At 38.2% G+C, this 11,504-nt stretch overlaps 2 protein-coding genes across 3 annotated transcripts; both read left to right on the forward strand.

Annotated features, from left to right (window-relative positions):
- Window positions 1-635: 635 nt before the first annotated feature.
- RB195_016548 (uncharacterized protein) lies at window positions 636-3,880 on the forward strand (the record flags this gene model as incomplete). The annotated part of the gene is made up of 8 exons (XM_064183128.1): window positions 636-702; window positions 1,959-2,089; window positions 2,218-2,374; window positions 2,439-2,608; window positions 2,926-2,974; window positions 3,274-3,371; window positions 3,508-3,680; window positions 3,805-3,880. The coding sequence occupies 8 exons, from the start codon at window positions 636-638 to the stop codon at window positions 3,878-3,880; spliced, it is 921 nt and encodes a 306-aa protein (XP_064039009.1).
- A 1,778-nt stretch (window positions 3,881-5,658) lies between these two features.
- RB195_016549 (uncharacterized protein) lies at window positions 5,659-10,661 on the forward strand (the record flags this gene model as incomplete). Of its 2 annotated transcripts, XM_064183129.1 has the most annotated exons (8): window positions 5,659-5,689; window positions 7,038-7,221; window positions 7,281-7,468; window positions 8,868-9,019; window positions 9,076-9,174; window positions 10,075-10,176; window positions 10,294-10,379; window positions 10,505-10,661. In XM_064183129.1, 8 exons carry the CDS (start codon window positions 5,659-5,661, stop codon window positions 10,659-10,661), a joined length of 999 nt encoding a protein of 332 aa, XP_064039010.1. The 2 variants fall into 2 exon arrangements, with proteins under 2 accessions (XP_064039010.1, XP_064039011.1); XM_064183130.1 differs by lacking the exons at window positions 5,659-5,689; window positions 10,075-10,176; window positions 10,294-10,379; window positions 10,505-10,661 and having other exon boundaries at window positions 7,022-7,221; window positions 9,076-9,183.
- Window positions 10,662-11,504: the final 843 nt, after the last annotated feature.

The following is an 11,504-nucleotide window of genomic DNA, read 5'->3' on the forward strand; positions in this document are numbered from 1 at the left end:
GAATGGATAGGAAATTTCGTGACATCTGAGAGAACGAACAGAACCGAACCCAAAATGCAATAACTCATTCTTCCCGTCATTACACAATTATTCATATTTTTCATTCATGACCTTTTTTTCGAAATTCTCTTTTCAAATGATTTCAAGGATATCATCTCTTGTTCGGTTCACATATGTTCTCTTAAAGGTGACAAGTTTTTCTTTTGTTAGGGGTGTGGCCCTCACCTAGTTCCAAACACAATCCCGTGCAATAATAGCGATCTAAGAATGAAATGGGATGCGCTGCGATGTGATTTTGAACTTGGATGATCTTTAACCGAACTCGAACCTCCTCAAGCACAACGAATATCTTTTTTTTGTTAGTTTCCCTCATTAAAATATTTGAGAAATCCTTTCTACATCAAAGAATCCCTAGCAGTTTTTTTCTTTCTGCTATACCTCTCATTTTCTTGAATATTCTGTTTGGTGTGATTTCTCCGTGATGTCTTTCCTCTTATTTTCTCGATATTTTCTGGATATTCTGAGGTCTTCTGAGACCTGCATGTAATGCTACATTCACCACAGACTTATAATGACAATTCCATTTTTTGTTCTAAGCTTATCTTTTCTAACTTCGAAAAAATTGTTTTTTTCAGATGATCATAAGGTTACTCCTCTACCTCCTTCCAATGAATTTCATCTCAGCATCGCTAGATGACCGAGGTATGCAGAATTAAGGCTTAAGCAATGCTTGAACTTCTTTTTTTTTTCGGGATATCAATTCTCTTTTTTCAATTCGGGTATCAGAATTTACAATTTCCCCTTAAAATTTTAGTCTTTAATCTTTGATCTTTTCTCTGATTACTAAATATTTCATCCAGATTTCACCTAAAATTTAAAAAAAAGCCTTGGGTACACATTGAACTAGTTGCAAATAATTGAGAGATTCGGCAGATATTCGTTAAAAGTCGCCAAAAAAGTGGACTTCTGAACGGATCCAAACGACTCGGTCTAGAAATTTCTACCAAATGTTCACACCCTTCAAAAAGTTCATTCTAGTGCTCCAACTAGTTTACCTATAAAACCTATAAAAGTATAGTGTACCTATAAAATTCTCAGTTCTCCATTAGATAAGTTGATTTTTTCACCTAAAAAGTTCCATTTTGATATTGATCCTGCGGTAGTTATTGCAATTGTTATTTCCATACATACATCATCGTGCACTTTTTTCTCTCAGAGGTCATGGACGTGGCACCTTATCGGAGACATTCATTGCAGACGTTTAGTTCACATTTTTTACGACAAAATGGAAGAAATAGAACTTTGTCTTAGTTTTCTTTTTCTGAACAGACGTAATAAAGTACAAAAAAGAGGAAAGAGGCAAAGATAGAAGAGAAAAAGAAGAGGAACAGAAATAAGTTGATTTTTCTTCGAAAAATAAACTCAACTGCGATTTGACTCATCCTACCTTGTCAACTAATCAGTAAGTTGATTGGGAACCAGTTAAGAGCGCCACGCAGTCGCATTTATGAAAAGTCTGGAAGTTGAAGCAAACAAGTAAATGAGAAAACTTTCCATTAAAATCAAATGGAATCAAAGTTTAATCGGAAATCCATCAACGTGGTTCTTTTTTCACCTCAGGAGCTTTTCCAAAATGATTTTATTGCATAAAAATCTGCAGGTATGAAGAAAAGAAGAGCTTCTTCAACGATTATTAAAGTTGGTCAGATCAGACATGAGAAAAACGCGTAGCCGATCAATACGCATCTCTTCTATTGTGGGTCTGTATTAGTGAATATGAAGCGACCGAAAATAATGAGAAGATCTAGATAAGGTTGTGAAAACCAAGAAATCTTGAAAAGTATCATTTCAACGAAAACCTGAGGGATTTAATGGGCACTTAAAACCCATAGTCTTTATCCAGAAATAATGTGCCTGTTTGTTCCAGCACCACCTATCCGCCCGATTTTTTTTCACAGATTGTGCCATACGAGTTGATATTCTGGATGGAGCTGATCTAGTAGAAGGAGTAGCGACATTTCTAACCGAAAAAACCATAGCCGCCTCAGCAATGCGTTGTGCAATGGAATGTTACAGGAAGAAATGTGACGTGAGTTTAGTTTTCTGTTTGACGGGACGATCGCAAATTTTTTTTATTGCGTAAAAATATTGCAAAAATATATAAAAAATAGTGCTGTTGCGTTTTCAGTCACCTGTATCGAAAATAACGTTTTATAGGTGGCCTACTTCCATCGTGCTACTCACGAATGCCGTTATACACCGGAGTCCGCTTCGACGACCATCAAGCTTCCCTGCAACGATGTGATCGCCGTGGAACATAAGGAGGGTGTAGATGTTTTAGATAAAGTAAAACGATTCTGCATGCGATGCAAAGGTAAATCGAATAATTGACGATGTGGTCCCTGTGGCATCTACTGATATATTCCACTCTTTTTCAGGATTCAAGGTTTCCGGAAGTCAAAAACATTTTAGTGACGATAATTCACTAGAGCAAGTCCACCTCAACACCATAGAAACGAAACCGATTCCTATGCGAATTGTACGTCCAGCGACACCACGAGTTCGGCTATTTTTGCCTCCGCCCTTAGCAGTGGCTATTCCGCCAAGGGTATGGTATGCTTTCGTTTTTTTTTTTTTTGACAACGATGGTGGTGAGGAACATAATTCTGAGAAAAAAATCACAAAAATCATAGAAAAACTCTAGAATAATAGCGGCTTTTATTCTCCAAAAAATCATTTCAAAGATAGAATCGTTGCCAAAAATAAGGAATTACAAAAAATTTTAATCAGTCTTTATAATCTTTGATCGTTGCTAACACTCCTCAAAAAAACGAGGCTCAGCTTCCGTGCTTAAAGATATGGTAAGGTAAAAGATTTTTTTTAAAGAGTTTTTTCTTCGCCGTAAACTTTATCAACTGTTTTCAGCCGAAAACAACCGTTCCACAATCAATCGATCGGAATCAGAATAAAAGAGGCACGTTAACTCAAAATTCTATCTGAAAATATAATTATAGTTCCTATATGAAAAATTACAGCAACCAAACCAGGTTCTAAACTTGCTTCACGTAGAATTTTCAGAATGAGTAACAATATTTTCAAATCGAAAAAAAAGTTTGTTTTTTGGGAGTTTAAGGGAAAAACTCGGAATGAAAGGGATATTTTCGTCAAGAATAAGGAAATATCTAGGATAATCATTTCTGAATACTTTGAACTATTAAATTCTATAAATAAATTCTGACTAAGGTTTAAAGAACTGTGTTTTTCTTTTTACAGTGAAAACCCCACCAACACGAATATTCACACCACCACCGGGACCATATCGACGTAAATTATACAATTCAATTGAGCTTCAGCGTATCGATACAGTAGAGGTGAGTTAGGAAAAAAGGGTAGGATTCTGGAAAAAAGAGCTATGCGCAATGAAAACGAAGGTTTGGAAGCAAATCAGAATTCCAGGGAATCGGATGGATCTGAAGCTGCTGTAATCTTTTTTTTTTCCATTTGCAGAAACGCCCCACAGATTTGCGCCCACTCGTACGGTTTCCCACTGCAACGACACTGCGGCCAATTCGGATCAGACCTCGTCTTCCCAGGCCTCGACCTCGAAAAGTTGACGGATACAGCTTCCGGAAAGAATTGTACAAGATAGCATTGTTACCGTCTCATCCTCAACGAACAAGGTAATGTCACATGTAAAAGATGTATGCTATACGTTTAGGTAAATCAGCTTTTTTAAAATGGAGATAGCAAAAAATGACGGAACTTTCCGCTTTTTTTTAAATAACTGCTTTTTTTCTTTTGCAGATTCTTCAAGGGAGCTTCTACAGACACACAACTTCGATTTTCGAGAAAGAAGAAGAGAGGATGGGGAAGAGCATGAAAAGAAATGATGATCACTCAACTTCTCGCACAACTCTGAAATCAGGACTTTTATACATTTGAGGGTATTCTTCGATAGAACTTGTACGTATAAACAATAATAAATACTATAGTATAACTGCACTGTTTGTCAGTTCTTCTGAAAATTTTGACCAATTCAAACACCTGAAAAGATCTGTCAGGGCTGGTGTAGCGCAGTCGGTTAGAGGTTCCGCTGCCTGCACGATCGGTCAGAGGTTCGAATCCGCCCTAGTGCTCACCAAGCATTCCGTCCCTCCGGAGTCGATGAATTAGTACCAGACTTGTCTGGTAGGATAAAAACACCGGATTTACACATCGGCTAGCCTCCGCAAGTCATTGTATAGGCCAGTTACACATTCGCAAACCTCAAATGATTCCGAATTGAAGTGGACGTGGGGACGCGTCCCAAGCGGATCGTTCAACGCCAGATATTTTATCCTTTATCCTTAATACATCTGTCCAGCGGTAATGTGCAGGATTCGTTGGATCATTTTTTGTTTAAAAACATTTAGAAGCTGAGATGATTTAACCCATCCAGGTGAGTATTTTCCATGATAGAGTGGACAGTGGACGAGTTGGTACTCATGCGGCCACTGCGAAACAGTTTGCTCGTGATCCTTGACGAGGGGAGCATCCGAGCACGATCCATTAACGATAACTTTGATAGATTGGTTCTCTACATTGATTTCCATATCTTTTAACTAATTGTCCTATCCTTAACTATCCTTTAATTATAGTGCTAGAAATCTGACTATTAAATATTAAAATTATTAAATAAATATTAAATTAAACCACTAAATCATATATCAAATTATTAAATAAGCCAGAGGCATGTTTTTCTCGAGGGGAAAGTGCCACAAAATCAAAGATATCTATAGATAAAGGTACAGGTGTTGTTTTCCGATTACGAACGTAATCACGGTCAATTCCACCCAGTAATCCTGGAAAAAGGATGAGCTACAACATTTGTTTGCATCGATCTCCACTACGATGCAACTTCTCACGCGATGGAACGCGGACAATTCCATCGTTGTTCAGTGTCCGCAATCCAACCAACATAACTCAAATAAACAACAGAAGCTCTCCAATCCAATCGTGAACGTGATGTGAATTACCATGGTTACTCTATCCGTAATAAATTGCATCGTTGGGGAAATTGGTGCAACTAGGGCTGTTTCACACGCCTTTTTTGGGTTACAAAAGTAATTGAAAGTGATCAGGATCATATTTATAAAGTACACCCACACCGCTATCGATTCGTGAAAAGATCCTAACGTGGTCACTTTCGTAATTCGCTGCCTTTAAGATCGAAGCGAGGACGAACGGAGTATGATACGAAGCTTACGCGAGTCCCATTCTGAAGCTGAAGTTGCCAAGGTCGCTATCAGTGGAACCTGAAGAGCTTAAACGCAATCTTCCCTTCCAAATGCCCCACAAAAAGCAATGTGACGTTCCATAAAAATGATGAGATAATCCAGAACAAAGGTCAGATAAATCCAAATCCAGGGAAGCTCTGTTCAGCAGCAGCGATTCTGCTGCGATGACAGTGTTGTACGATGGAACTACTTGGCTAATCTCAACAGATTTTATTTCAGCGGAAAATAAAGTTTTGATTTTCTCCACTTTCTTCAACCTAATTCTTCTGGCTTATTAAAGGGCGAACTCATGTTCAAAACAACTGAAAATAAGTCAAAAGACAGAAACGAGGAACTTTAGTTAGTCTTAACACGAGCACTAGAATATTAGAGACGTTTACGTATGTCTACAAAAGTACCTGTACCTAATAGAGGTACGGATATGGAAAAAAAACTCGGATGTTTTGAAAAATGGTCGTAACACATCAAAATACTTCGATGATCACATAAGATACATCTCAATGAGATTTTTCTTTTCTTGATCGGGTTTCTTTGACGTTCGTTTATCGCTTGTTAGTGAATGTCTGACTTCAAGTTTAGCAAAAGGAAGGTTCATTGATTCAGAACAATTCCGCAACAATTCCTTCACTCATTTCATTTGTTAAAAATCTCTGTAGACTACTTCTTTCATTCGTCGCTGAACAATCCAACAATCCTTGCTTTCTTCACCGCGCTCCGGTTGAAGAAGTCTTTCTATGAACTTCGATGGCCTGTTAGTACAATCCAGAATTTTCAATCCATCGAGAGTAAGACCTTGATGAGAGCCACACCATTTGGATCACATTTGGAGTAAGCGTAAGTGCGTGGTAAGTAGGCGTAGTGAAATTCTGGCTATAGATCAACCACAGTTGGAGGATGTTCACACAAAATCCTGGGAATTAATACTGAACTTTGACTTGTGCAGATTTTCCAAGAAATCCGCATAACTTAAGGATGCCCAAGGATTACTGCTTCGCAAAAATTGAATAAAATTGAAGCGATCGAAAAAAATGTCCCTTTCCCTAGTGTGCAGAACTAGATCAGAGGTAACAGGATTTTTAGAATAGATTTAATCAATTTTTTTTTCTGCTGAAGAAGAGGATATCACCATCATAACGTCACTGTGGAGATTGAGAGGTAGAGAGGTTGTTCTGTATCCGATCCAATTAAACTCATTGACGGGATGAGCTCATTGATCTGATTGATCACAGTCACCTTCTGATCGAACCTTGAAGATTGAGAGTTTCACGGATTACTGTGACCAGAATCCGAGAGGAGTACCACGGTGTGTGTATGTGGCTGCAATGGATCTGGAATTTTACAACTTCCAGAAGCCGAGAAAACCAACATTATTCGTCTCTGAAATTTATCTCGCTTTGTTTCTTGTTACTTAATCTTAAATGCACCATGACTTTTCCTAGATGGAATAGCTTAAAAAATCGATAAGGCAGATTTATTGGATTGCTGGGATATCTAGGTAACCAGAGGCCGTAGCTGCTACGTTGATATCCGAACCTTTCAGCCAAAACCCAACTATGAGTATCTTGGAAAGGTTTAAGCGGATGTTTTTGCTCAAATATTATTTATTCCCGCTGACTTTCATCTTTATTTCGCTTCTCATCCTTATACAACGTCAGGAAGGAAAAGTCTCGTTGGGTAACGTTTTACACTTTTCCTACAGCTCTCAAGCGGCTAAAAATGAACTGTTCTTTCCAGATTTTCAGAAAATGTCGAATTTTTTAGATCGTGAAATTGACGGAGCCATGCCAAAATGTGTCCCTCACAGTGAACTGATGATCGATGAGATATTACGTGGGGCCAACGTGCTCAACAGTCGAGGGGCCAATAAAACCAAATTCATACCTCTTGCAGCTTTCAGCTACGGTGATTATACGATGGTGACGACCACCGCGGACGGATATTACGGGTACATCACTAGGCATCGTTACGTATTTCCAATTCCGTAACCGAAAATATTAATTTCAGAACACCAGCGATTTGTCGATATTTCGACGAATATTTGAGTGAACTCAGCCCTCAATATAGTTCTGTTGTTTTCCCCAACTTTGCAGTACATTGTTGTACGCAACACGACGCTGTCTATATGAGTGTCACATTGAGTCCAACGGAAAATATCGTGAAATTTGTCAACGTCACGGAACGGAAACCGGGAGGTTTGTTTTCTTTAGTCTATTTAGCGGTGAGGACGAGGAAAATTTGGGAAAAAAATCCTGCTGAAATCTCCGCTTACAACCAAGCGACCAAACGGGACCATTGGACCAAGCGTCTAGCTCAAAGTGCCGATTTCGTGCATGGAACCCTAAACTCGAAAACGCTTATTAGTGTCACGTCTGTAGCCGAGTCCTATAGGACCTCAGCGATCGCGCTGATCGTAGAGCTCTAGATATGCCCACATTCACTAACTACTGTAGCTCTTTGGTACAGGTTTACCTTCTACGCCCACCTCTAAGTACGGTTTTCGCCCCCTCTGCAAAGGAGACGAGATTTAAGACTGAAACCGATGGAAATCCATTCGCAGCGCACACCTACAGTCGGTCACAGCTTTAGAAGCAAAGATATGCGAGTATAGTGCAATTGGTAAGAGCTTTAGCTGCAATATCCACGGTCTCAGGTTCGAAACCACCCTAGAGCCTAGCAAATCTTTCATACTTCCGTGCTTAATAAATTGGTGGCAGACTTTTCAGAGAAGATAAAAGAACTGACCGACGCAACACGTTGGGTCCCCGTAAGTTATTGCGTAGGCTACACATGCGTTCGTAAAGCTCAGGCTATTCTGAATTGATGTCGGATGCGTAGGGGCATCCTAAAAAAACTAATTAGTTTGTCATTTATCCTAACGATGAATGCTTTCGGATACCAGAGAACTTTCGGATACCAGAAATACATATGCTTGAAATATAAAAATACAGCTGCGGTTTATTTATTTATTGAAGCACCTGCAGGTGTGCCATAAAACAGAAAAAAAAGGAACAAGATGGAACAGAGTTCACTAGAATTCCGCCTGAATTCTACACAACAAGGCTGGCCCTTTAAAGCATGAGGGGTGGTGGGTTTGCAGGTCATTCTTCTGCTACAGAAGGTCAGAAATCCTCACGCGAGATCCTTTTCCCCAAGCAAGAACGCTACGGTAGATAAACGGATACCACGGTTTGGGTGACCAACTTAACCTCGAACGGAGCAATCCGTCAGGGACCCTGGGCGAACGGGTGGAGGGACCTCAAGCGCAAGGGCTCACCAACTTTGCTATCTTTGAACAGCTTTCACCACCAGGAGAGAATAAGGACCAACTGTAGGGACGAATTGAAAAGGAGCATATCAAGGCAGAATTTGATTGCTAATCGTGAGTAACCTAAAAATATGTACGTATCGCCGCAAGGTTACTAGATTTATGATTATTGCTGGTTCATAAGAAGTTTAGAGGAGGACCCTGGTAAAAATCAAGTATTCCGTCCCTGTGGAGATCGCTGCGATCAGATGGGATAGCACCAATTACATTCAAAAACAAAGAAATAGTCCCTTCCGCTCAGTATCCTGAGTAGATCATGCCTTCAGCTCTTAAATACAACATGTCTGTTTGTCTTGCTCCACTTTACGGTAACGAGTCCAAGTGGATGTATCTTGTACAGTTGTTTGAACATTACAAGCTTCAAGGTGTTGTGCATTTTTACGTCTACATTTATCAGATTGACGAGTACTCAGAAAAGGTAACTTTTTTTCTGAGTTAACGTTCTTTTGGTGCGTCATTAACATCAGATTTTAGCTGCTTTTGGATTACGAGAAGACTGAAGAGGTGGAGCTCGTTTACTTCGATGGAAACGATCGTAGGCCGGCGAAAAACTGGCAATTTGTTGCTCTCCAGGTAAAATAGTGTCGTAATTACTAACGCATCCAAGGTATAGTCGGATACGTTCGAATAAGATAAGGATAAGCGCGACGCTCCTCTTTCCATCAACATTGACTTTTGTAGAATCCAGAACCCTTTTATCCTGTCGAATGTATTTAATACCAACAAAGCTTGTATGAACAGCTCAATTTTAAGAATGTGTACATCGCAACAGTTGTTGCGCGACGCGTCTGTGTACCGCACGCGTTCTTTCTGCGCTTAGTATATCCCCTCTGCCTCCGCCTCTTCCTGGAATATTAATTGGCCACAAAAAGATGCAAGCAACGCCTTTAACAAAATAATAATTAAGGATTGCATTGGCCGAAGTAAGCACGAATCCAAATTTGTGACAATGCAGGATCTGGATGAGCTTCTTATGTCGACCCAGGAGAGAACATTGCTCGAATTCGCAGAGTTATCTTATAATAATTCAGTGAAAAAGTCATCTATGCAATGTTTTCTGTTTTCAGTGAAAGATTAAGAGGTCCCGTAGCTTCTGTCAGTGTACATCCGTACATAGTAATAAGGACATCCGATCCTCCAGCAGTTTATGAGGTACGTTCCCATAAATTTGCAGTGCTTCCTAAGGATTTTATTCAGGTACTGTACAATACAAAATATTATATAGTGTTCAATTATTTACTAATTATTTGATTACTTTTATCAATGATTCAATTTGATAAAGCCAAAAAATAAGAGGAGCGAACAGGAGCTAGTTTTATTATTCATTATTTTTGTTATATTTATTATTTTTTTTAGGTATTTTTTAAATTTAATTCTTCCATAAAGTGAAGCTTTAGAGTTTTCTATCTAAAAATTCAATATTCTTTCAATAAACCTTACAATAAATAAATAAATGAATACATATCGTTTTAGGGTATGGAAACGTTGCTGAAACATTTGCCAGCACTAATATTCCAGAACTCTTCGGCAAGAACATATAAATTTCGGATCAAATCAATATTCAAACCTGCTACAGTAAGCAATTTATTTATCTACAGTCACAGTTTTCATATCAAACTCGAAATATAACTGTAACGATCTAAGCAACAACTTAAATTCTCAAGGAATTTCTAAGTTTACCTGGAATTTAAGGTCATTGGAGTTCTAGTGCATTGGGTTTATTTGTTTGAGCCTGGATACACTTCCTATAATTCGACAATGGATGAAGTTTTTATACTGTAAGTAAACTTAAAGGTCCACTTCCTGCTCGAAAATATTATGACTGTTCGCCTACACAAATGAACTAATAATTAAGAGATATTTTTGCTAACGAGATCCGATCAGCTTCATAAATATGTTTCAGACACTTCCGAAATCCACACGAATTTGGTGCAAAATATATGCACATTTTAGATGGATTTGGACCATTTACTGCCCGATCATATCCGGATCAATTTATGTCACGATTGATTTTTGCCATTAAAGGGCGACTTGATTGCATTTACAATAAGCATTACTAAAATAAAACCTTTGAAAAAAAGTGTTCTGTGGCAAGGGAATGTGGAACTACCAACAATTCTACTGAGAAAGCACGATTTTCGAGAAAAATCTCAAGAAATTTTTGGAAGAAGACGCGAATTTTCCTACTACTAATTGCTTTGAGAATGCAGGGACCCGCAAGAACCCCTCCGATCTTTAATAACCTATATTTACTCCTCTGGAAAAGAATATAACCATTCACTTCTACTACAAATGCAAAACCATTCAAAGCCATTGTTATTCCTCAATTAGTAACAAAGCAAATAAATAAAGTAGTATGCAAAATTAATACATATGGTGTAATAAATATAAATAGTAAAGTAGTAGTAATAATAATACAATTTGTATATAATAAATAGTAAAGTAAACAAAAATTCAGCAGAGATTACTTTTTCTTCCTAATGTCACACATAACAAAAAATTTGCGTAAACATTCACAATTCTACAGTATAAATAGGATATAACGAAAATATGAGGATCAATCTAGGTAGTTTATGGAAAAAGGGAAGTAGTTTAGGGCAGACCACGATAGCCGACTGCTACTCAGCTTCTCTAAATCTTAAAAATCTTAAAATCTTAAAATTTAAAAAGTGATTGAATTAGTATTATTCGTATTGTGCTTCGGTCACAAAATAGCGAATTACCAGAAGCGGAGGAGGAACACAGAAATAATCTCAGTTCATACGTAAACATTAAATAAATCACTAAATTACGTTCGCGGAGAAGAAACACAGAAACAACCTTACGTTACACGTAAAAATTAAATCAATCATTAAATTACGTTCATTGAAAAAAGGTGAAAAGAATTTATAGTCGGCGCCAAA

This window comes from Necator americanus, chromosome II (genome assembly GCF_031761385.1).
Source record: "Necator americanus strain Aroian chromosome II, whole genome shotgun sequence".
Lineage (NCBI taxonomy): Eukaryota > Metazoa > Nematoda > Chromadorea > Rhabditida > Ancylostomatidae > Necator > Necator americanus.